Source organism: Orcinus orca, chromosome 1 (assembly GCF_937001465.1).
Source record: "Orcinus orca chromosome 1, mOrcOrc1.1, whole genome shotgun sequence".
Classification (NCBI taxonomy): Eukaryota; Metazoa; Chordata; class Mammalia; order Artiodactyla; family Delphinidae; genus Orcinus; species Orcinus orca.
This window is the reverse complement of record NC_064559.1, coordinates 210,892,766-210,918,875: the sequence shown is the minus strand read 5'-3', so window position 1 is coordinate 210,918,875 and position 26,110 is coordinate 210,892,766. Positions and strand designations below refer to the sequence as shown.

The window sequence follows — 26,110 nt, the reverse complement described above, 5'->3', positions numbered from 1 at the left end:
GGGATCCATGAAGTCGGTGTAGAATAAGGATCCAGACTGATGGGGGCTCCCTGGGGAACCGGCGAGGGGGCCGCGCTGGCCACAGATGTTCGGCACCGAGGTAATAATGAGCCTCTCCTGAAAACCATTGACCACGTAACCTCGGACGGTAAGGGCCTGCGGCGGAACTCTGCAGGACAAGCTTGCCTGCATCTCAGACCTGAGCCTCACCTTGCAGACGATGCCTAGTACTCACGGGAGCAGCGGGGGAGGTGCAAGCACTTTGCTCGGAGCCCAGCCTGCGCCGGCTCTCCATCCGAGGACCTTCCTCCTTGCGTCCGGGCCCTAGATTCTGCCCATCACCCCCGCCGGCTCACACATGTGGAGCCAGGCCTCGGCACCTTAGCCATCAGCTGGGGCAGCTGATCCGGCTCAGACACACCTGCAGGGCCAGTCCAGGAGGTGTCAGCAGGCCTCCCCTGGTGTCCTCCGCCCCTGGTCCGCTCGGTGGGCGTTGGACCAGGTCACCAGGGCCTGGGAAGACTCTGGAGCAGCGCCAGCCGCCTCTGGCTGAGCAAGCCACACTGTCGTCCTCAGGACTTGCTGCCCACCTTGGCTGCCCGTGGTGCCCTCCACCTGAAAGGCCAGGTGGAGGGTGAACTTTGGAATGGTCTAGAAGGGCCCAGCCTCGAAGCAGTTCCAGTGGACGGAGTGCTGCTACAGCCGGGCAAACAGGAGCACAGAGATGCAAGCGGCCTGGAGGCCTGCAGGCCGTCTGCTCACCTCCCCGGAGGCCGATGCTCTGCCCTGCACGGAGGAGGTCCTTGCTGAGGCCTCTTAGAGACAGGCTGCCTGGGCGAGAAAGGACATCTAGCCCGACACGGCCCAGCCCTGAGAAAGCCACCACGATCCCAGCAAAGCCAGCATCTGTCAGCTACTCCGCACTCCGCAGTGTGAGCACCCACGCTGCACCAGGACGCTGGACCCCTGCAGTCAACACACTGTCTGGGGAGCAGCACATTACAGGCCAGAGGTCCATTAGGTGGACAGTGGAGATGGCTCAGGCAGGGCCGGCCCTGGAATGGCCACTGCTTTAGACCACCGTGTGCGGCACTAGTATAGAAGGAGACCTTGGAGAAAGTCCCAGCAGGGCCCCACTGCCTCTGTCTCACTCTGACCTTAGGTAAACAGTCTCCAGCTGATGGAAGCAGAGGCCTGGACTTGGTTCCCCCAGGCACTGGTGCATTCTACTGCTGTGTGACCTCAGACAAGTCGCTTAACCTTGCTGAGCTGCCTCACAGCGTAAGAGGGACAATCAAAGTGGATAATGTATGTGGGACTTTTTTTTGCAAGATGCGAAGAGCTGCCTGGATGCATGGTGTTTGTGCAAATAAGGGAAGAATGCCCGAGCCTGCATTGTGGGACCCCTTTGTACCGAGTGGACCCAGTCTATAAGCACTGTATTTTCTTCACCCAGGCCATCAATCATGAAGAAGTCTGGCCTCAGATGCACAGTGCACACAGCACAGTTCCCAAAGGAGCAGAGGCAGGATGGGCGTCTTGCATCCGGCCCCTTCGCACTAGGCCCCGAGCGGGCCGGAGCCTGAGCGCACGTGACACACACGCGTGCTCACAGGTGTAGCAGGGACACACGTGTGTGCACATGCACACGGAGCACAGGCATGCACCCACACGCGCACACACGCATGCGCATGCATGCACACGTGAGTCCCTCATGGAGAATCACTCTCCCCTCGTTCTGAGGCTCAGGACCCGGGAGCCCCTTTCCGAGTTTTCGTGGTGTGGAGAAATGTGTGCGGGAAAGCCTGTCAGGGGACAGAACAGCACAGGAAACTTCGTGATGATGGCTTCTCACTCTTCTGTTCCCTGGACCCCGGGGTCTGCTCTGGATGGCGGGAAACTCACTGCTCCCTGACAGGGGCCTGCGGGCCTGGTGCTCGTGCCCCAGGTGGGGAGGGAAGATGCACCCACAGGGCCGGCCTCAGCGTCAGGCGCCATGACCTTGCACTCAGGTCCCGTGGGGCCCACCCTCCACAAAGCAAGCAGCCCGATGGAAGAGCCGAGGACAACAGACCTCGCTGCCCGCAGGGGCGAGCTGGCCCCCCGCCTGCCGGCCGCTGCTCAGGCAGTCCTGGCCTGGGATGCATTTCCCAAGGCTCCACACAGCCCCAATGCTTGGGTTCCTCTTTCTTCTGGGAAGCTCTCCCTCCTTCCCTCCACCATGAGGGGTGGGAGCTCTCAGCCCGCCGTCCACCGTCCCTCCTTTCTTGGTGGGCTTCGGATGGTGGAGCCTGCTGGGATGTTCTAGACCCCCGCCAAGCTGCCTTGCTCCCAGACCCCGTGCAGGGCTGGGACTGCTCTCGCCCTGGCCGCACTCCAGAATCACCCGGGAGCTTTCACGAACTGCGATGCCCGCGCCCTCCTGGCCCACACCCACGACACTCATGAGACGGGGGTGGGCCCAGGCACCGGCATTTTGCAGAATCTTTGGATGTTTCCAGGGTGGGGCCTCGTGTTGGGAGTGAGGAGAGCTCAGCCCTCAGCACCGTGACCGCGGCCAATTCTGTGCCTTCAGGTGCACCCACCCGTCATTCCTCCACTGGTGGTTTCCAAACCCCGAAGATCGGGCATTTTGCATCCAAAGGGGACTGGAGAAAGTATGCAACTTGCCCACCCTGCCAGCAAAGCCCGGGGCTGGCTACTCTCAGGGAGGCCCAGGGAGGCCTGACGGGCGTTCAGATCAGCCGTGGAAGGCACAGCTCCAGGACTCCCAGAAGCGAGTGTGAGCCGGGCGTCCTCCCTGGGACCACCTGCCCACAGGTGCGCTGCATCTGCTGAGGGCCAGGATGAGGCCAAAGTGACCCCCATCCCCCGCCTCTGCCGCTGCCAAAATAAAGGCCTGTTTCTGCCGTTAGGGAATTATCGCATGAACACAGCCTGGGCTAATCGTGACCAGGGTACAGCTAATCACAATGTTGATTATGGAGTCACTATTGATTTTCGCGGAGGCAAACTCGCGTTTATAACACCTGTTATCTTTTGACTAATAGAAGCGATGCTGATGAGCCGAAGTTCATCTCTGGACTCGGCTCCTTCCCAGCCCAGAGGGCGGCACCTCCCCACACAGGTGTGTGAGCACCACACGGTCCTCCCCCACACGCATTTTAAACAATTATGACAAAAGGGAGAAAGCCGTTCTGGCCATCAAAGTACGTGGTGTTGAATCGAGACTAAAATCGCTTGAATTTTTTTTCCCTTTGGATCCAATTAAACCCTTCCAAAGCCTGCTTTTCTTCCCGTGGGTTGCAGGAAAAGACTCCATGAATTCTGAATATTTGGACCACACACTAATATCACAACCCCGGGAGCACATTTCTCAGTAAATCACAGATGTGATGCGAATGTCACGTGGGCCCCGGCGCTCAGCCGCGGCTGTGGGACAGAGGATGTGCAACCAGAATAAGGAAGCAGCCCCTCTCCCCCCACCAGGCTCTGAGTTGTTATCTCATTGCTTTTCTCAACTTTAAATGCCGCGAGCAGATGACGGAGAATTCCGGGCTCCATCAGAAGCTGTACCTCCTTTTCCAAATATTAAGATAAAACGGCATCACTTTGGAAAATGTTAAATATGATAGAAAATCCGTTGCACCGTTCAAGAGATTTGTCTTTCGGGGAAGCTCTCATGTGAGGGAAAGAGGCAGTAATACATCAGCCTGCTCCGCCCCTCAAATAGATAATCAATTTCCCTGAAAGCATCAATAATCAGAGTGGACATTTATTGCCCCTTGGATGGTTTATCTTTGGGGCTGGGGACAGCAGGGCCATGATGAATACCAAATCTGCCAGGGAACACAATTAAATGCTGTGGGGATAAAGGATTTTATATCGTGCACAAAAAAAGCAATCAAATTCATAATTGAACTCCATCGCATGAAATCGGCCAGAAATAAATATCACACCCAAAGCATAGCACTTGAGCCCCGTGTTATAGGTCAGGGGACAGTGTTGCTAGCACTGCATTTGTTTATCCCTCTGGAGGCCTGAGCTTGTCCCCCTCTAAGTGACCTAGCCGGCAAGTGGGGCTCTGTCCCCTCCCCTCCTGCACTCGCTCAGGGCTGACACCGCCACCTTTTTCTTCTCTTAGTGGAGAGAAAATATTGTGCTGGTCTGAAGTGGTTTAAACCGGCATCAGAACTGTGTGCTCACCTGGCTGCCTGCACTCAGCAGGTCCAAAGGGGGTGACGAGGCAGAAGGGTTACCCTGACGAGTGGGGTAAACGGCACTTGGGGGTCCACAGGACCAGGGAGCCCCGCCTCTCCCAGGAGGAGCATTTGCCCCCTTGTCCTCGGGGCAAGCAGGGGCCACACTCAAGGTGACCTTGAGCTGGGCCAGCGAGAGCTCGGGGAGGGCCTGTGAAACCCTAGAACGGGGGATTCTCGTCTCTGGGAATTTTGCTCATTTCCCACCGGACACAGCCCCAGGGGGCTCCAATGGTGGGGACAGGTGGACCCCCTGCTTGGGGCAGAGCCACAGAGCTAAAAGCAGGGGGGCAAAAGGTGTCGCCTGCCCATCCAGCGCTGGGTTTCTGGGGGCAGTGGGCGTCGGTTCCAGTTCAGGTCTGTTTGGACTTCACGAGCTGGATTTTCGAAAGCACCTTGAATATGTTAGCATTTAAGGTCATATACACTTGGCAAAACATGGCTTTTCGTTTGGAAGGGAAAAAAGGCATAAAGGGCATTTTGGACACAAAATAGTGCTTTAAAACAGCATTTTGATGAGTTAAGTATAAATAAATCAGAAACACACGGATTTCATTTCCTTTAAAATACCCGAGGGCTCAAACACTAGCGGGAAAAGTGCCTGGCAACAGCGGTTTGGGATTTTGACAAACCCAAATATTTTGAAGGGGTTTCTGCAGTGTTTGCACCCAGGTCTCCTCGTCTGTCCTGCCTTCCGTGAGCACCCGGCGGACTCGTGCCCACCTGCCTGTGATGGGCAGATAGTCCGTGTGTGTCTGTGTGCGTGTGCGCGCAAGTGCATGAGAACAGGCAGCAGAGAATAAAAGCAAGGATGACCAGAAAAGAGATGAGCCTTTCAGACTTAAAGCGTTTGAACTTCATTTTGAGAAGTAATGGAAAAAAAAAAAAAAGCCTGAGAATCCTACTTGACGGAGTTGAAAAAAGGCTCCGTCCCTCTAAAACGGGCCCTGGAATGAAGTCGGGGAGGTCTGCTCGCTGCTCGAGCATCTGGGTTGCAAGCAGGAAATCCAGCTCCGCCCCCAGAAGTGTCGGATCCCGGGACAGAGCTCCTGGGGCAGCCAGACGTGTGGGCAGGGCAGCCAGGCCGCACGCACCGCCAGGCCCTGCAAGGTGACTGTCGCCTCTGTCGAACAATGGAATTCCGTGCAGGAGGTTTGCCTTTCTCTGTGCTCCGGGGGTGAGGGGACAGCCAGCCTGGATCACCGATGCGGCTATGTTCAGGATGGCTCAGCCTGGGGGTGTGGGCGGTGCCGGGCAGCTGGGCAGGTTCAAGGATGCTTTGGTGAAACACCAGCTCCCTCATTCAGGTGACTCAGGTGCCGGGAAGGAAGGCAGAGGCCATCTTCCTTCCCGTCCAGAACTCGAGGGTGGTCAGAGGGAAGATGGTCCGAGCAACCCCCGGTTATGAGTTTTCCGGCGCGCCTAGTAAATAAATACAAATAAAAGAAAAGCTAGTGGGGGAGTGACCCAGAGCCACAGAGCTTGCTCTGCAGGTTCACAAACTACTAAAGTTTGAGGGGACTTCCCTGGCAGTCCAGTGGTTAAGACTTCGCCTTTCAACACAGGGGCTGTGGGTTCGATCCCTGGTCGGGGAGCTGAGACCCCACATGCCTCGCGGCCAAAGAACCAAAACATAAAACAGAAGCAATATTGTAACAAATTCAATAAAGACTATAAAAATGGTTTCCATCAAAAAAAATCTTAAAAGAAAATAAATGAAAAAAATGGAGTGTGGGGCTCCCATGGGGCGTGCAGAAGGGCCCCTGGCCCGTGCACCATGGTCACTTCCAACACGGGGCCCTCTTGGTGAGCCCCTTGCAGCCCGATCACTCAGACGGGGTGAGAGCCCGGTTCGCAAGTCCCGTGTGGCGTGCACACACGCAGCCTGCAGCCTGCAGCTCTTAGCTAGAACATCTGGCCCCTCTGAAACCGGCCTGTTCGCTCAGAGACGCAAACAGAGGAGCTGCCCTCCAGGGCCGGCCCCGACACATCTTTCCCCACTGAGTTCCTCTTGGCGTCCGATTAGAAAAAAAACCTTGCAATCAGTACTCAGAGTTGGATTTTGAGCTTTTCTGCAGAACTGGGCTTGGAGGGTTTAATAACAAGGTTCCTCACTGCTTGGGCCTCTACGTTTATAATAAAAATAAATATTTCCCCTTCCTCATGGTGAAGGCCATGCCAACAGCAGGGAGGGGCTTGGATGCGAGAGGAAGCAATTGGAGACGCTTAAACACCACAAGCATAAACCCCTGCGAGTCTTTGGAGGGCCGGGTACCTTAACGGGACCCCGGGGATCAGAACGTTCTGTCGGAGCCCCGACCTCTTCTCTAATTGTACAGTGTAAGCTAATCAGCCTCAAATGCCTTTTCTCTTTAAGAGCAAGACAGGATAAAGCCTCAAGTTACTAATTACACAAATACAGTGTCTTTTGCTAATTGGGTTGGTTAATGTCAGTTAATAAAGCCCTTGAAGGATAGGCATGTGGTATGAACGAGGCGATTCATACGTGTGACAATAGGCTAATAACTGTCAGTGGTGACTCATCAGCCCCTGTTGCGGGCACCCAGCGTCAGACTCTGCTTCCAGGCCTCTGGACGGCTGGGACAAACCAATGCCTGCGCCCACTCGCACCCCACGAGGGCTTGGCAGTGTGGGCTGGCCACAGCCCTGGCGGTGGTTTGGGGAGTTCATCCTCCAGCGAAGAACGAAGCCCTGTTATTTCTATTATTTATGAAAGCGTCTTTGGTGAAGCGACCAGGAACAGGAACCAGAGTCCTGCATCCTCGTCCCGAGGCCAGAGGCTTAGCCGTGTTACTCAGTGACCCCGGGCAAGCTCCTTGACCTTCGCGGGCCTCAGTCAACTCAGCTGGAAAATTGGGTAAAAAGATTGTGGTGTCTCTCAGGCATGAGCTGCTGAGTGCAGGGGCTCAGAGAGCAGACAGCCCAGAGAGCAGGGACACGGCCGTGGCCAGCTCTGCCGTGCCCGCTCATGGCCAGCGCCAGGAGGAAATCAGAACCCGTGGGCCCCAGATCGGAGCCCAGGATCGGGGACTCAGGGCCCGGCTCTGGGACCTGACTGGGTGAGACGCAGAGGCCAGATTCCCTTGCTGGCTGTGGAGAGTTCCTCCAGCTGGCTGCCCGCCCCGGGGCTCTGGGGGCAGGTGCTGGTCTGCGGTTGGCTTTGGGGCTGGCGCGCCGTCCTGGCCCCCACACACACAGGCACCCGGGGGTCAAGTTTATTACTTGTCCAGTCCTCTGTTGTGAGACGGGGCCTCCTTGCTGTGTCCCAAGTTCTATCGTTCCATACAAGTAAACCTTTTTTCTGATACAGGAAAACCAGACGAGAACGAGTCACCCGCCACGAGGCTGCCCCCGTCAGCTGGCATCAGCGATTCCATCCGCAGGGATGTCCCTCTTCTAAAGAGTCCTGAGGGGGGCATCTGTCCAAGTCCGAGGGCCTCTCCCAGGCACAGAAACCCGGAGAAGCACAGGGTGTCTGGGGAGGGAAAGCGAACCGACCAGGGCACGCAGATATGTTTGCCTCGGGTGTGGAGCTGGGGGAGGAAGATGGCCCAGAGGTCAGCTTCCATCTGCGGGCCGACTCTGTGGGGCCGGGCAGCCTCCACTCAGAGGAATCTGTCTTTTAAGTTCGCGAATGTGCCGTAATCGAGACCGTTAGACCAAACCAAACAACCAAAAATGAAGGGCATGAGGATGCAGGGCTTGCCCAGCCGGACGGGGACCGGGGCAGGGGCGGGGCCGTCCAGGAGGAGCAGTGAGGCACCCAACATGGGGCCCGTCTCGCTGTTCTCCCCAAGTGCTGAGAGGTGGAGGCCGGCCCAGCTGCGGCTGTGCACACGTGCAGGTGTGATGCTCGTCTCTGACGAGCTCAGGCTGGCTTTGTCCGGGAGCCATCCACCTCCACGGCGCAGGCCTGCTGAGCTCGGCCCGTGGGACCCCAGTCTCTGTCCCCGTGCCCTCCCCACTCAGTTTACCCCGGTTCTCCTGGGCCCCTGCCGGGAGGGGTCTCCAGGGGCTGCGTGTGCTCTCTGTGTCTCTCCCCGCATCGCTCTCTGTCTCTGTCCCCTCCACCTCTCTCTCTCCTTCTGTCTCCCTCTGCCTCTGACACTTTATGTCCCCCATCTCTGCCTGTCTCTCTCCAGGTGTGGGACACGCTGCCCCCGCCCCCTGCCCCCCACGGGCAGTACTTGCACAGACCTCGTGTGGTTTGCAGCCCGGCAGACCTCAGCTCTCTTCTCAGTCTTTGGAAAAAGCAAATCAATTGTGCTACTGAACAAAATCTCCCAGCTCCAAGAATAGTTTTAAAACTCCGTCTGGCCCCAAGAACATTTCTGTGAACGCGGTCAGTGTTTCCCTGAGGCCATGTTGTCCCAGGCACGGGCTGCGTGGACAGTCTTCCCTGGCAGCGCCGACGGCCTGCAGACCAGCTCAGAGCTGTGGGGCAGGACCAGAGAGGCTCACAGCCCGCGGGGTCCCCAGGCGCCCTCCCGACCCCCCTCCAGACGGCCCTGGGGACACACATGCCCCTGTGCCCACTCTACCTCCGGCACAGATGGGGGTCGGTTTCCTGAGTCCATCCCGCAGGCAGAGGGTGACCTTGTCATGTTAAAGTGACAGGCATGGCAGCGAGCACCAGAGTGTCACCCCACCTCCCCCCACGTGGCCCGAGCCTGCAGCCCGTCCTGCTACAGGTCCGATGGGAGCCTGTTCCCGCGCCGCTCCTCCAGGGTCTGTGGACCGGGCTCCAGCTGCCCATGCTCACCTCTGGCGGTTGCAGGAAAACCAGAGAAGGATTGAAGAAGCTCCTGCTTTGCTTTCAGGGCTACAAAGAGGAAGGAAGGCGGCAGGGGTGTGCACGTGTCCCGAGGGTTTTGCCTGCTGGACACCGGCTCTCAGGAGAGCCGTGGGATCCAGACCTCAGATCTCAGACCTCGGGCGGGGGCCGGAGGGGAGTGACGTGTGCTCTCTGCCCTGACGTGACCTCTCGCCCGCTGGCGACTCGTTAGAAAGAGGGGATGCGGTGTGAAATCACACTCCGTGCGGAAGTCGGGACGGTCAGCAGGTGCCTTCGGTGTCTGTCACTCTCTGCGCTTCTGGGGGTGTCACTGTGGCCCGAGGTGACACAGGCGCATCCTTGGGCGTCGTGCTAAAGGGAACTCGGCAGAGGGCAGCTTCGGGCACCAAGCTCCCTAGCTGAGGTCTCGAGAGCCAGAGCGGCCTCCATGACGACCTGCGACCCATTCCTGATGAGCAGGGGGCTCTCCAGAAGGCGCTGGCGAGGGCACCCAGGTCCCCCAGTGTCATGAAGATGTGTCCCCCACCCGCACGCTCCGAGTGCCCCAGGCCGGAACCTCAATGAACCAGGGCCTCTCGGCCACCAGACCTGCCCCCTGGGAAGGGTCTCCCCATCTGAGGGGTCCCACCGGGATGTTGAGGGGCTCGAGGTGGACATCCCAATGGGTGTTTGGAGATTTCCTTCATGACAACTTGAAGCGCTTCTTGTTGGAGAACAAACAGGAAAGGAAAGAAAGACAAGGAACGAGCGGTTTCAAACTGCTTCCAATTTCACACCATCTCTTCCCGGCAGGAGGCTGCAGCTGAGAATGTGCTCTGGGCGGGGGCCGGGCGGGCGCGGCAGCTGTTCGCCGGATCAGGTGTTCTGGGAACCCGGCTTGCGGGCTGCCCCGTCTCTTGGCCACTGAGCAAAGCTGCCCTGGGACAGGGGAGCTGTCTCTGCCCACCCCACCCTCCGTGCTCACCGAGGATTCGGGAAGCGTCGTGCCCGCATTTCCAAGGACACGAGACCTCCCACCTCCGTCCTCTGGTGATGGTGTCTGCCCTGGGCTGGGGGGGGGCCACATGCTGCTTCTGCGGAGAACCAGACAGTAAACATGGCAGGCTTTTTGTGCCACGAGCGATCCCTGTTGCATATTCTTTATTTTCACAACTCTTTAAACATGTAACGGCCCTCGTAGCTCACAGCCACATGGACACAGGCCACAGGCTGGATTTGCCCCGCCGACGCTGCCAGAGGCCAAGGTAGCCCTCCTCCTCCCCACTGTGGTTTCTGAGCACCTTATTGTAGGCCACTCCCCTTCCCCCCACCCCAGGAGGGGGTGCCGTGGACAGCGCCAGCCTCCGACGCGTGTGCCCCCTTTTCTCAGGTGAGCAGATCAAGGCTGGTTAGCAGGGGCACACGGGCATGGAGGGCGGGAGAGCCGGCCTCCCGCCCTGCCAAGGCCCCTGAGGAAGGAGGGTCCAGCGGACGCCCCAGGTTGGCCGGGAAGCCCCGACAGGCGTGCCCAGGGCAGGCGGCCTGAGCCACGGGCCCGCCCAAGTCTGGGCAGTCCTCCCAAGTTCCCTCATCCCCAACGTGCCTGACCCTGAGCTGGAAATGCAGAAGCGGGGCAGGGGACGGCATGGGCTTTGCCTGGAAATTCGAGGCGGAATAGGAGTGGGTGGCCTGGCCCAGCTCTGCTGGTTCAACCTGCCCCCCAGAGAGCAGACCCGGGCCCTGGGGGCTCCTGGCTGCACGGCAGTTGCAAGGATGCTCTAAGATTCCAAAGGCTGCCCATTTTCCACAGCGGGTCAGTGCGGAATTCCTCCACACAGCTGTTGCTGTAATTGGGCCCCATTAGGAAAGTGTGAGCTCTTGCTGGGCGGCTCCCCACCTCCTACCGACCCCACGCACGGTGGTCTCGAGTTAGCGCGGCAGCTGTGACCAAAGCCCAGGCACTCGGGCTCGGCAGGGCTGGCTCCTCCCCCCAGATTGGAAACATCCTTTGTGGGAGAGAAAGCCCAGCTCCCTTTCTCATCCTTCCCTCCCTCCTCCCCACCGCCCACCCCCGACCCGTTCCCCAGATGGAGCCAGATCTGTGGAGGCTGCACAACCTAACGGCTCGAGCGCGGCCTGGTTGGAATCCCAGCTCGGCCTCTTCCCAGCTGTGTGACGCCGGGTGAGGAGCTCAACCTCTCTGAGCTTAGCTGGCAAATGGGGATTATTAGAGACTATTGTGCCTTCCGCAGGGCTGGCAGTTGGGCCATTATTACTGTCATTGCTACAATATTATAATCGGGATTCGAAACAATGTACTTCGCGCTTGGAAGTCTGCGATCCCCAAAGTGAGAGGGTCCTCAAATATTTGCAGAGTGAATACGTGGAATAATTAAAGGGTGAGGATTAGACAAGGCCAGAATTTGATGGGGAAAGGCCTTCTGTCCCCAGGTCACTGCCCCCATGGGCACAGGGACCACTGGTGGCTGCCTTTTCACATTGTGTCACTTCTCCGTCCCTGGAAAGCACTGCCTGACATTGTTACGGGAGTTGAAATTCAACTCTGTGCTGAAATGGGGGGTGATCACCTCTGACCCGCCCACCTTCAAGTTATTAAAGGTGACCCCATGCCCCAGTAGGAGGGGTGGGAATTCACAGCCCAAGAAGAGCCCAAATCCCAGGGGATTCACGGTGGGCGGGGCGGGGTGGGAGAGGGTTGTCACATTTCAGCATCAGCCCAGCCCCACCCGCATCCCGGCCTTGGGTCTCTGGACTTTCAGACTTGCGTCTGTCGAGCAGCCGTCGCTGGAGATCCATGACCCCTTTTTCTTCACTTATGATTAAGGATCATCTAACAAACAGGTCATCGATAAGCGGGGTCAAGTTGAAGTGCATTAATATGATTCTGTCAATACGCAGGTTATTTCTATAACTAAAAAGGGTTGAGAATAAAAGACAAATGTGCGTGTAGCACCGATAATTGACCTGTGATTTATTTTCCCCCTTGGGAGACGCCAAGGTGCAAAGTCCCCCGGGTTGCAGGGCCCCGGAGGCGGCTTCTCCAGATGGGCTGCCATCCAGGTGTCCGGGCGAGGCTGGAGCACAGCTATCAGAAGGTCCGGAAGCCAGTCTGCATGGCCCGCAGTGGTCCCAGAAGGACGTATTTTCAGACGTGAGTGGGCAGAGCCACCTCTGGTTTGCGATGGGCAGAGCCCGGTGTTGGTTTAAGCGAACGGGATTGAGCACAGCAGGGAAGCCGCGGGAAGCCGGTCCTGCACGCGCCTGACACTCGCGATGGATGACCAACGTTCTGGGGCCGCAGAAGGGTCGGCCGCACAGGGACACTGGGCTTTTGGAATGTGAAAGAACGTTCTAGAAAAGCTGGGACTCTCGCAGGGTCTGAGGCCTCCCGAGTCCACACGCTCCTTCCAGCTCTTGGCTTTCTCCTCTTGAACCCAGACGCTCAGGAGGAAGCTCTGGCACCAGATCCAGGAACAAACAGCTGTTTGCTTCCCTGGTTTCCAGGGGTGCGTTTCCAGCTCCTGGAGCCGGCTATCGCGAGGCCCCTGGACGCACCAGTGGTTCCTGAAGGCTGAAAGTTATGGCTGTCACGAGCCATTGATTGGATGTGCCACACGTCACCCAGCTCTTAGGATTTATGTGCACTTCCTCTGGGGACATCAATCTCCCGGAAGCAGGAGGAAGCAGCTGTCCCCTGAGGCCAGGTGGGACACGGAACACGCACCTCCTCAGGACGAGGGCCCGCGGAGGCCGACCTGGGCTCAGGCCTCAGCTCACTGCCTGGCAGAGCCCGTGCCACGGCGGCTGACACAAGCGTGGACCCAGTGGCCTCCTCCTGCCAGCGCCTGCCTAGTCGGCGCCCCGACCTGAACCCCCTCATGACCCGTCCCCCCAGACTGTTCTCTGTGTCCAGAGCCCAGCTGGACCCGAGCCCCCAGGTAGGAGCTCTGGGAACGAGCTCCTGCTGGAGCCAGGACAAGAGGGCAGGGGCTCCTAGGCCAGGTCAGGGTTGGACCCAGGCCACCCCATTCACAAAATGGTGACAGCAAGGGCTGAGCGGTGTCTGTGGGGTCGGGCTCTGAGGCCCGAGCTGCCCAATGTGTGAGGAACCTGTACTTGGTCTGGGGGAGAATTCAGAGCCTTGTTGGAACGGCTCGGCCAGAGGTTGGGTGGCCTGAGCTGGGCGTGACCTGCACTCTCTTCTCTCTTGAAAGGGATAGCTCTGGGGGGCAGTCCTGGGGGAGCAGGGGTCCTTGCAAATGACCCCCCCAGAACAACTGCCGCCCCCAGGGAAGGTGGTCAGCCCGAGCCCTGCCCCAAGTGCGCCCATGTCCCCATGGCATCAGACACAGGGGACAAGGCAAGGTCACAGTGGTGGCAGGCCAAGGGGGCCATGTGTCACTGCCCTGGGGGCCTGGGTGGGCTGCTGCCCAGGCCAGGAGCTGGCGGGAGTGACAGGTGGGACCCCCATCCAGACGGCTCTGAGGGGCCTGTGATTCCGAGTGAAAGACCAGGGACTTGCCGTCTGCTGGGGGAGTGTTCGTGGTGAGTTCGGCTCAGGTACTGGGCTGTTACAAGGTGGCCGGTGGGTTGGAAGGAAGCTGGGGCTGGTGGCGCTGCCCTTATTTCTTTGGATTCTTTATTGGCAAGATGGTTGCAGCGGGAGCCCTGCTTTGTCAGATGCCTGGGTGATCAGGGGTCAGAGACCAGGCAGGTCCACACCTGGGCTGCCTTCAGTCTTTCCTTGGCAAAGGGGCTGCACAGCCCTGCCCTATTTCGGTGCCCCTGCCCCACGGGCCCCGTACTCTCCATCCCTGCAGGTGGACGCCTGTGTCCACCCTCGCCAGCTGTGCACATGTGGGAAGGTTACTCTACCTCTCTGATCCCCTTTCTCATCTGTGAAGAGGGTGACGGCCGCTCTCCCTCAGAGGCTTGTTCTCAGTTCTAATGCCTAACGTGAGCCCACCCGGCGCCCGGCCCGGCCGGCCCTCTGTTCCTTGCTATCTCGCTGTGTCCCTTCGGGCGGCCTCTGACAGGTCCCCCAGCTGATGGTGGGGAACCGGGGCCCTGCGGCCTGAGCTCTGGGCCTCCCCCCACCCCCGGAGCCCACCGTGGCGTGTCAACAGGCGGGTGAGCAGGGAAGACCCGAGGACTGCCACCACTTAGCATCCAGGGCTTACACGAGGCCACCCGTCCCTGTCCGTATCCTCGTACACGAGGCCACCCGTCCCTGTCCGTCCCTGTCCGTATCCTTACACGAGGCCACCCGTCCCTGTCCGTATCCTACGACCCTGTCCGTATCCTCCCCTGCTCCCCCTGCCCCCGGCCCCCAGCCATCTGCCTGGCCAGCACCAGCATCCATACTCACCCTCAGAGGCAAATTGAAACCCCGCCTGACACCTGAGGATGCCCAAGGCAGCGGGGCCCTCGGGGCCTCTCTGAACCTGGCGGTCCCTTCCGCCCTCTGGGCCAGCTTATCTGCCCACCTCTACCCCTAACTTCTGAGGGGGCTCCCTGTTCGCGTTGGTATTGTTGGAGAAGCGGGTGGGCTTCAGCCGTTGCCTCTTCCCCAAAATAGCTGACACTGGAATCAACGCGGTTTCAATATTTCTTTAAATGTCTCCAAGGCACCTTCCATGGGGCAGGGCAGACCAAAGGCGCCCAGTGGGTGCTTCTGGAAGGAGGCTGTGAAGGGGACCTAGGCCAGACTGGACCATAAACCTGGGGGACTCAGAGGGAGTGATTCGTTCACTCACTCAGTCGTCTGTCCTGCAGGAGGGGAGGTATGGGCACCCGACAGCCCCGGGCAGGGCAGGGTGTCCAGCAGAGGGGCGCGTGCCCACGGCCAGGGGCTGCCAGCAAACAGAGTGTTCTCAGCACATCTGACAGCGGGCAAGCCATGCCCAGAGCGCTGGGGCCATGCAGGGAAGCGTAGGCCAGGAGAAGCCGTCCGCCCCTCGTTAGCTTATGCTAATAAGGCCCCGAAGCACTGCACAGAGGCTAAGAGACGTAGAGGCCCCCGCTCCGGGGTGGAGGTCTGGGGGGATCTGGGAGAACTGGGGTGAGTCTAGATAAAGCCCTCGCAGGGGGCCCAGGTTTTTTGTTGGCCAAAGGGAAAAGTAGGGAAGGTGGGACTTGGCTGTCACTCAAGCAGGGCTGGTTTCTCCTGTCCCACACCGGGGAGGGGCCGCTCCCAGTACCCCGACTTCAGGGTCCCAAGCGGGAGGCTTGGGAAATGCCTTTGGGGAGGGGAGGGCGGAGATGCCGGGCTGGGAATGTAAACAGCATGCGGAGACCTAGATGCGCTCCGGCCAGGCCCTCGAAGGAGCCTGGGTCCTTTCTCGTGCCATACTTGACTGTGTAAATATTTTTCTTAGGAGTAAAGAGAGAGTCTCCATTCATTGGGTAAGATCTCACTTGAAAGAACTGAGAAGTATCTGTTTAGGCATAAAAGTGAAAAACAGTGTCCAAGGCGCCTTTCAAAAAAATCATTTCTGAAGCTCAAACACGGCTAAGCTGAGTTTTTTTTTTTTTTTTAATGCAAAAAATAAATAAATGTGACCCACTCCCAGTTGAGAGCTCAAGAGTTTGTGTCAACACCGTTGGAGCCTTTGCTCAGGAGCCAGAGCGGGCTGGCCTGTGCCTAACCGCCCTGACAGCTCCTGGGGGCGCTGCCAGCAGGACCCCACCCAGGCCACACGGCCGGCCTGGCAGGGGGATGGTCTGGCCGGGGTTCAGGTGTGAGTCCCTGTCGGACGGGTCGGTGGCGTGTGGCTCCTTTCCACCGGACACACCACCCAGTGCCCCACCGCCCCCCGTTCCTCCAGAATCAGGAGGCCGGGGCTTGGACGCAGCCTCCAGCACCCAGCAGCTCTTTGATCTTTGCCCTGTCCCTGCAGCTCCCGAGCCTCCAGCTCCTACCTGTAAAGCCGGTATAACAATAGCGCTCACCCAGATGCGGCAGCCGTGAGAAGGATGGGGGATCCGCCTTTGGGGGCCCGGACAGCACCCGCCGCCCCCGCTGTCCTCCTGTCACCACGCTGCTACTGTGCCCATCACCGGTCACTGCGGCATTTCTACCAGGGAAAGTGGCTGTCATGGTAGGACTTTGATTTGGTCAGAAAACTTAGCGTGAGAATTGTTCCTTAAAAAGCCTGTCTTCCCAGGAAGGGAGGATGCACACGTGAGGCCTTGGGCGTTCTTTGCAGGAGTTCAGATGAGCTCGCAACAGGGGCATCCGATGAGCTCTGAGCGGGAGCGCGTTGGGGGCATTTGCGGGCATTTGCGGGCGCTGCCTCGTTGGGCCTGAAACCCTCCTCAGAGGGCAGGTGATGCAGAGTCCAAAGCAGCTGACCACGGGGCTGGGAGGCGGCCCAGCCTCCGTCTTGACCTGCCTGCTCAGGCTGTGTCCCCCAGTTTCCCGGAGGGCAGCAGACTGAGGCTCAGAGCCAGGTCGGCACGGGAGGGGGTCCTCTATCAAACCCTAACCCCAGCCCTGTCTTCTGGGACAGCCCTGAGCAGTGACCTGCGCAGACGGCCCTGGCCCGGCCCATGGAGGCTTCTTCGAGCGGAGGGGCCTTGGAATCAGCTTGTAGCCACTTCTAGATGCAGACACACCTACCTCTTTGGGTGGAAAAGGCGACTGCAGCAGTGGACAGAAAGGAGCAGGTTAGAGAGAGGCCTGGGCTCCAAGGCCAAGAGGAAGAGGTCGGTAAATGAGAACCTTTGGTGACCCCTTGGACCACAGGCCAGACTTGGGCAGGGGGTGGGGAATTCATTCACTTCTCTCTGGTTTTGGAAGCCGCGAGGTCGGGGCTCTGTCTGGGTTTCCTCCTGTAGGTATGTTTTCAGATCCTTTAATAACAGACTGTTTTGAAGGGAGAGAGCCTTCTGGGATCCGTTTGTGACACCAAGCAGAGAGCCTGGCCCCCTCGGGGGACGCGCCAGAACTCCGGAGCTGTGAGCGTACGGACGTCTGTGTGTGTGTCTCCTCTGGGCTGGCTTTTTGCAGAACAGAGGCTATTTATTTTAAGAGTCAAAAAAGATGCTTTGAGCAACCCCACTTAGCTCCATCCTGGCACCGAGACCCACGAGAGAAGCAAATGCTCCAGGTCAAACCTCACTTTTCTGGCTAAACTGCCGAATCAAAACACACCTAATACTTCTGCCGGTGCGGAGACGGGCTTGAGAGCAGAGACCGCCGCTGCCAGCAGCCGGCCGGCCAGCGGCGCGTGTGCCGAGGGCCCAACGAGCAACATAAAGAGGTTTTTCAGCAAAGCGGTGGCCTTGGCGGGGAGAAGGCCGGAGAGAGGCTCCAGGAGGGGCGCATGGGGCGGGTTTGCGCCTGAGGTCGGCAGTGGGCAAAGAGCAGAGGTTGCGGCAGGCACACCTACCAAGGAGGGCCGGTACCTCAGGGCGGGCGTGGAGAAGCTGCCAGAACCCACTCCCCGTCAGGAGAATGCTTCTTTCTTCGGAGTCGTTGGCAGAGGGTTAGGCTTCCTCCGGATGGGGGTGTCGGCCAGGTTGGGCTCAAGGGCCCCAGCTCTCTCTGCATCACTGGATTGGGTGGGGCTCCGTTCTGCTCACCTGTGGTCCTGCAGCTCAACTGCCCACACCCCAGGCCTGTCCAGGGGGAGCCGAGGGGCAGGCTCCGAGGGGCACTGGGGAGACCTTCGTCTGCCTGGTCCCGCCCGGCCCCGCCCGGTGCTGGGCTGTGCTTGGTGTGTTGTGCTGGCATCTTGACCTTCAACGAAGGTGCGGTTTGAACGTCTGCCTCTCTACCCCTAACCAGAGCTTTGCCGCCAGCACAGGCCTGCAGGCCATGGGCAGGTACAGGTCTCCCAAGGGTGGCTTCTCCAGGTGCCCCCAAATCAACGGCGAGCCTGGCCCGTAACCAAGTGCACGGCCTGCATGGGCACGTGATGAGCTGGGCCCGGCTGAGAAGGCCAGCTTGTCACTTTCCTCAGGACAGTCGCCTGGCGGTCAGCACCCTTGCCGGGCTTCGTGACACTTGGGAGGGTCCCTGAGGCCCCTTCTCTGGGAAGAGTCACAGCAGCAGGGTGATGAGAAGTGGCACCGCTGGGTCGTGAGGCTCCAGTTCCTCGACGGCGGGCGTTGGGTAGGGGCCTCCTTTGTCCTTCATGAGGGGACAGGACCCAGGAAGGGGAGTCATTCGGACGGGTGCGCCCCTTCCGTGGTTTTGTCCCGGGCCCTGGAGGCTGCGCGGCTTAGAAAAATTAATACACATTTTTTTCTCCCTCTGGTTCAAGCCGCCCCTTCATAAGGGGCCTGTTAGTGATCACAGGACTCGGGGCCAGCGCTCAGACCCCAGTTCTGCGTGATGCTGACAAAGGCCTCCGGTCCAGGCGCAGGCCCGGGCAGCCTGCGGCCGGAGAGTGGGCCATCTCCCTCCCCGGGGAGCACGGTCCCTTCCTGGACACCAAGGCTTTCCTGGGATCCAAGCAGTCAGCCTCTCTCTCCTCCTGTCCCAGCGTCGACCGAGCCTCCAGCCAGCCCTCTAGGCTCCGGCTTTGGGAGTGAAAAGCAGACAGACCAGAGGGAAGCTACACAAGCCCGTCTGCTGGCAGAGCTCAGCCCCCAGGTCTCCCCCGGGCCTGTCCAGCCCGGGCCAGCGGGGACAGAGCAACTAGTGACCTGGTGTCTAGCTGGCTCTCCTGAGGAGACCTCTCCGGTGTCTCCGTGTCCTTCTCTTCTGTCTCATTCTCTGTTTTCACTCCTAGTTGCATTCCAAACCACAATTTCAGAATCTATTAAAAGAAACATAAAATCCCCAATTGGTTAGAATTCTCAACATTTAAAAATATGACTTATTGTTATTACAGCTGAGCCTGGGCAAATCCGCCAGCATTTTGGAACGCATCATCTCGGTCCCCTGACCTGGCCTGCGTGGGCACCAGCGGGCACTCTCTTCCACGCTTGTCATTTGAAAAGGCAATAGTGTCATTTTAAGGGGAGGGGAAATAAAAACCCTGGCTTTGACCCCATTTCTCTTATTATTTTCCGAATATTAGTTTCCATCTTGCTTTCTATTCTTCTGGAAATGACATTACAAATTTATGTACGTGTCTGTGCAGGGTGCTTGCGATCCAGAAGGGAAAATCCCAATGATACAGCTAATTTGTCGGTTTGCTTAGCTTAGAAAGCGCTCTGGGACCCGTCGCTGAAATGCCACCCCTCTGGAGTGGAACTTGGTGGTTAGGAGGAGATGCCAGCCAGGCAAAATGCTCTTCAGGGCCGAGCCAAGGAGAGTTCCGAGCCAAAGCTGTCCAGTGGAAGAAAGACCCAGAACGACGGGCACTTTTCTGTCCTCTCTGTCCCAAGCCTGTGTCCCATGGGCGGGGGGAGGGCTTCCTGGTGCTGCCACCGCCCACTGCTGGGGCAGGAGCTCACCCCAGGAAACAAGGAGGGAGCCTGTTACACATTTCAGGCATCTCGGTGCCCCCGTTGGACCATTCCTACTCGTACGTGCGGCGGGCAGTAAGGACCCTCCGTGTGGGTCTGTACCCAGTCACTACGGGACCAGGCTGAACTCCACAGGGCAGCTCCACCCCAACAAATCGCTGTGCAACAAACGGTTGGAATGGAGGATCCCGGTTCTCCTGCCTATCCTGAAGAAGCCACCCGCCTTACCCATGTTATTTCAGAGCACGCTCGCTCTGCTCGCGCGATGTATAACCCACCGTAGCTTGAGGACCGCCTTTTGTTGGAAACTAACAACCCCTTTCCAAATTGTTTTGCAGCAAATGCTGACGGACGCAGAGGTGTCGTCCCAGGAGGGCTGCATTCAAAAGGTAGGAGAGCTGGTCTGCGCCTTCTCCCCTCCCGCCCAGTGTCCACCCGAGTACGAGGTTATCTGCGGTCCGGCGTGTGTGCAGAACGCTGATTCCCGAGGGATTAGGACGGACGCTTGTTCTCACTGTGTAGCAGTAGGGGCTCACTTCACGGAACCATCCTAGTTCCGGAGAACCGAGGCAAGCCCCGAACCTGTGGGAATGCTTCAGGCCAGGCTGACGTGTGGAAATTAAATAAATGCAGGTTGTGTTTATTTAACTATCTCCACTGGATACTCACGTGAAAAGAATAGAGAGAGAAAAAACACACAATCGGCTGCAGATTCAGCAAAGCCGCTTGCAGTCCTCAGCCTCCAAAGAGGGCTCGGGCACGGCATTGAATAAGCAAACCACCAAGCGAAGGAAAGCGCCAACGTGCGCATCGTCCCCTGGTGATGGGTAACAGCCGGTTGACAAACCTTAGTTCCAAAAGGTTCAGAGAGTGAACTAGGCCCAGAAAAATACACACGCCCCCAGAGGAAAGCAGACGTCCACAGGCAGGCACGTTCCTGCGTGTGCACACTGCACGTTAGACAGACGGCAGAGGGATGGGATGCAGAAATCACCCCCAAAACCCAGACGCCGTTCGTCGGGTGGAGTTCAACGTCCATAGAATTCGGGCCATCCATACACACGCACATGCATGTACACACAGAGACACACATGCACACACGTACACCCAAATGCACACACGTGCACACACACCAACACACACACACGGTAGCTGATGCGGTATTTGAGTTTTCCAGTAGGATTACTATAGCCTTCTCTCTCCTGGCATCTTGGCTTCAAAGCACCACCCAGACAAAGCAGAGAGCCCATCTCCTCCTGGTACCCCGACCACGTCAGGAAGCACAGCATGGGCGGCTGGGGTGATGAGCCAGCCAGGGGCTACCCAGCTCCTATCAAGGGCTGTTTTCTTAATGTCAGAATCACGGAGCTGTGCTCACGGGGTGCTGTCACCTCTTCTGGGAGGGTCCAACGCCACCGCTTGAGCGTGCGTTCCCGTCATAATGAAAATTCCTTTCTGGGTCTGGAAGTGAAAAGAAAGCAATTTGCTGGTTCTGCCAAACTTTGTAACTTTCTCCCTGTGTCTGGCTGGCTGGTTAGAGCCAAGGCCTCGGGGCAGCCGCCGTCTGGGGGGGCCGATCTGTGCGGGATGGGGGCCTGCCCTTCTCACCAGGGTCAACCCCGGAGACGTTGATTTTGGAGAAAACTGTGCAATGGGGGACGTTGTCTGACCCTGTGGTGACCTCGTGAAGGGGTGACCTCTGGCAGCGGTGACCTTCTGGCCTCGTTCGTCTCCATAGCTGTGGTCTGTGTCTGGCCCCGGGGGGACCCTTTTGTCTGAGCAGAGCTGGGACAAGGTGTCCTCTCCCTGTCCCGCTGCCCGGGGGCCTGAGGCCTCTCTTCCTTGAAGGCATCAGCAACCCTTCCCCCTTCCTGCCTCTGGGAATGAACTTGTATTTTCTTAAAGGATAAGGTGGCGAGAGCAGCTGAAGCAGCGTTCCCACATCTCAGAGAATTGTGGTATTTCCACTTCCCACGAGCAGGGACTGCAGTCAGCGCGTCTCTTAACTTCTAGAGAGAACGTGGAACAGTCGTCCTTTCCACACAGAAGCGGCTGACGGGCTGACACCCACCAGGCCGGAGGTTAGAGGTGGGACGGCCTGGGGTCAAGGTTCAAAGCGGAAGGTCGAAAGGTCGGGTCTAATGTTAAGGTCGTGAGGAGGAGAGGATGCCTTTGAACTGGCACATCCTCCGTTCCCTGAGGCAGGGCCATCTCCCGATTGGCCTTTCCTTTTACAAATGGCAGGGCCATCAGGCCTTGGCTACCGTGATCCAGACGTCCTTCCAAGAGCTACTCACGGGGTGGGTGCAGGTGCCGTCTGCCCAGCGACCCAGGTCACACTGGTAGATGATCGAAAACTAAGCCTGGTGTCTGGAACCATCTGGTCACTTCCCAGGGAGGGAGGGAGGGGCTGAGAGAGACTCGGGTGCAAAGGCAGCTGGGGTCCCACTGCGGGGCCGGAGTTCTGTCATCACAGCGTTCCCTTGACCTTCTTCCCAAATAGAGGGTGCAGGTTGCCAGCAGGTGTGTCACTTACAGCTGTGGAGATACATATAAGCTTATTACGTAAGAGGACCGCACGTGTCTCAGTGCGCTATGTAAGGACTAATTTAGCGAATTCCTTGGTAATGGGACGTAGACCCCATTTACCAGTCCTGTGGTTTAGGATTTTCATGTCCGGCTGAACAAGGGTCTCCCCCTCCAAAGACACACACGTCTGGGGGCCGTAAGAGACACTGGGGCCGCGCTGGAGGCTGTGCAGCCTTGGGTTGGTCAGCTGACACCTCTGAGCATCACTTATTCCATCTTTAGGATTAACTGAATCACACTTCCTGCTCTTTATTGGTGTGCGTTGCTGAAATGTAACTGAGGCTAATTAATTCAATCAGTGGCTTGACACAAGAGATGCAGAAACAGTGATGTTTTGTAGGAAGCGGTGGTTATAAATTCTCAGTATTAAAGAGCCAGGTTGATGAATTGTCTGTGGAATCCACCTGTCAAGAGTTTACAGGGGGGCTTCCCTGGTGGCGCAGCGGTTGAGAGTCCTCCTGCCAAGGCAGGGGACACGGGTTTGTGCCCCGGTCCGGGAAGATCCCACATGCCGCGGAGCGGCTGGGCCCGTGAGCCATGGCCGCTGAGCCTGCGCGTCCGGAGTCTGTGCTCCACAACGGGAGAGGCCACAGCAGTGAGAGGCCCGTGTATCGCAAAAAAAAAAAAAAAAAAAAAAAAAAAACAGTTTACGGGGGACAGAATCCAGGCCCAGCGAGGCTAGCGGACCCTACTTCTGCAGTGGAGGCGGAATTCGAACCCAGGGTCTATGGCTCAGGGCCGGGCTCGCGTTGGAGTGACAGCGACCGCAGCCTGTGAGCCTGCACCGGGCTTGGCCCCGCCCCTGAGAACCCTCCATCCCCCTCCCCCCAACTCTCCTGTGCCCCTCCTTCCGGTCCCCTCCATCCCCACCCCTGGTGGTCTCCCACCTCCCTCTGGCCTCCTACGTCCCTCTGTCCCCCAGTCTCCCCTGGGTCCCCGTGCAGTGCCACGCATCCGTCTTCATCCCTCCCACCCCCCCTCCACCCTCCCACCCTCCCCACCTCACCCCCCCACCCCTTCCCCCATCTCTGCATTCCTGCATCCTCCTGCCGGAGCCCCATCTCCACTGCACAGTGCAGCCCAGAGCTTTCATGCTCCGTGCTGGTGCCCTGGCCGCCCCTCACTAGCCCAGGTGTGCACTTGGGCTGCACACGCACTTCCCCCCAGAAGTCACTTTGGCTGCAGGTCGGGCTGGTCGCCTTTTCTAGCCTCTGGCCGGGACCTCTGGGACTGCTGCTGCTGCTGACTCTCTTTAGTCTCTGTTTACTTAGAGGGAAAGCCCGGGGCTCCTGGAGAGCAAACATCTGCAGGAGATAATCTAGCGAGTTGTCCATCCATCACTCAGGTCGCCTGGCTCCCTGGAGAGCCCGCCAGAGCCCGTAATAAAAAGGCCGGGCAAAGAGGCTTTGGGGACGAATAAAGAGCGGTGTTAAGGGCCCGCTGAAAATGGATGGAAGACATTATTAAGACTCAATGGCCGTCTTATCAAAATCCAATAGGATAGACATTTGGCAAAAGGCTTAAATTTATTCTTTGACTTTCTGGAGGGCTTGATTTTATCCGTTAACAAGAGTGTGGTCCACCCGGGGAGATGGTATCAGCTGGAAGAATTTTGATTCAATCTCTCTGGTGATATGAAAGGGGAAGAACCAGGCCCCCAGCAGCCGTCCCATGGTCTTGCTTTATCTTGTTTTCTTTGACCGTCTTGAAAAGGAAGGACATGTTAATACAGTACAACCAGGAGAAAATGAAGAGGGAAGTGACCTTTTTCTTTCTTCTTTTCTCCCCCCACTTCTCTGCCCATGCGGCCTCCGCCCCTCCAAAATAAATAAATGAATCAAGAATTCGCATCAGTGGGGCTGGGACCAGACTGGGACAGGTGCGTCTTCGGAAGCATCCCAGATTGTGGCCACCCCAGCCAGCGCTCCGGGCCAGGGGCGGGGAGCCCGAGGCTTTGAAGGAGAGTCAAAAATAAGCTGAGCTAATAGAGCCCTACTGCTGGCGAGGGACCATGATAGGTCCATAAATCTCTCTCTGCTATTCCGTACAAAATGCTACAGGTCATAAAAGTCATCCGATAGCCAACCTGGCACTGTCCAAATAGGGTGATTGATTGATAATTATGATAATTCGTGAAATGATTGTTTGGATGTGAGAACCTCGGCCTGTCCCACTGGGCTGTTCTACGTGCATGTTTTATATAGCCTGGCCAGGGCGAAATGCCTCTGGTAATGGGCGCCCCAGGACTCCCGGCTCCTTCCCCAGGGACCGGAAGGCTAATAAAGGATGACCGGGAGCCAGGAAACCCGGGAAGGTGGGAGTGGAGATGGACAGGCAGCTGCTAAGTGTCTTTTGTGCAGCAATTAGCTGAGAAGATCACACACCCCAGGTCTCGGGGAGGCTGCGACCAGGCTGTGCCTCGGGGGTTTCGAGCCAGGCATCTGCGATCAGTGTCACTTCATGTGGTTTATTTCCTTTGCCTTGTTTTTCCCCTGGAGGAAGCAGAGGTATTTTCCAGGCGGCTGGAGGGTGAGGAAGGCTGGTGGGGAAGGAAAGATTGTGACTGGAACAAGAGACGGGGAGGGCTTCCCTGATGGTGCAGTGGTTGAGAGTCCGCCTGCCGATGCAGGGGACACGGGTTTGTGCCCCGGTCCGGGAGGATCCCACGTGCCGCGGAGCGGCTGGGCCCGTGAGCCATGGCCGCTGAGCCTGCGCGTCCGGAGCCTGTGCTCTGCAACGGGAGAGGCCACGACAGTGAGAGGCCCGTGTACCGAAAAAAAAAAAAAAAAAAAAAAGAGATGGGGAGACGCTCCAGCCCTGAGACCCCAGGACTAGGGCCAGTGAGCACGCGTCGCGGTCGGCCGGTCTCACTGGGACCAGAACAAGGTTGATTGTCCCTGTTGTGCTTTGCCTGTGCCGGCGAGGTTAGTTTTAGAAATCCTTTTCTTTTCCTCTTTACCCCCCAGCCAGCAACGCTCAGGAGCCACCCAGGTGCTATAATTCAATTGCAGTTTACCTACAACGCGCTTGATTCCTGAAAAAAATCACAGCAGAGTCCCAAGCCCTAAGAGGCCCGGGCTCACAATTAATAATTTGCATGTGGGATCGGTTATGTCTTTATGAAATCAAAGTGTGCTTAGCTGCCACGGAGACAGCTCCAAGTTGATTTTGATAATCTCAGGCTGGATAGACTTGCTTCGTTCCGGTAAGCCCCGGACAAAGGCTGGACAGTGGCTGAAAGCCCTGCGGAGACATGCTTCCCTTTCCTTTGTTCGGGGTTGCTGATAAAAGAACCAGGAGTCCATTAATTCAGTGAATGAACATATAGTAAAGTCAGTCCCCTCTTGAGAACAATAATGTTGAGGTCAGCTTCGGTTGCCATGGAAACTAAGTACTCCTAAGAAGTTTGCATCCTTGATTTTGCTGAATCAAAGGCTGCCGGGTGGAGAAGTGTAATGGGGCCAAGACGCAGAAAGTCGGAAAGCCCCGCCTCCGCCGGTCCCCTTCCCGCAGCAGCTCTGGGCTGGTGGCCTTGGGGACCCTCAGCCGCTGGGGACCAGCCCCGCGTCTAGCTCTTGCCCCTCCCCCTGCCCCTCCCAGAGGCCTCATTTTTTCACAACTGTAGACGCTTATCTGAAGAGGCCCTTAGGCGTGACCCTGGTGGCTCGGGTGCCGGCAGAAAATCCAGCCTGAGGGAGGGGCCGCAGCCTGGAAGCCCTGGCCGCCTCCACATCAGCCGTCCCGGGTGGACTCTGCCCTCTCGCCACCTCGCAGCACCTGAACTTGCCCTCTGGGGGGCCGTGGCGCTGTGGCCCCCTCCCAGGCAGATAAGGGTGATTAATGGGCCAACAGCAGTAGGGTGTCGAGGGCGAGTCGCAGGCAGCTCCAGGCTGGATTTGCATTTTGTTCCCCCAGCAACTGAGCTGAGTTTACCACCCCCAGCCCAACCTAAGGGCTCCTGAAGTCAGCCTAAACCATCAGATTAAGCTGGGGAGAGATGCAGGTAATTAATTTCCTCCGCAGT

General features: G+C 58.0%; 1 protein-coding gene across 2 annotated transcripts in view; it reads left to right on the top strand.

Annotated features, from left to right (window-relative positions):
- The window catches only part of PRDM16 (PR/SET domain 16), a 324,677-nt gene that overhangs the window by 136,713 nt on the left and 161,854 nt on the right, over positions 1–26,110 (top strand). For both annotated transcript variants that reach the window (XM_004272306.3, XM_049706092.1), the window contains exon 3: positions 19,836–19,886. In XM_004272306.3, coding sequence (XP_004272354.2) covers positions 19,836–19,886 — 51 coding nt within the window. The remainder of the gene's footprint in view (positions 1–19,835; positions 19,887–26,110) is intronic.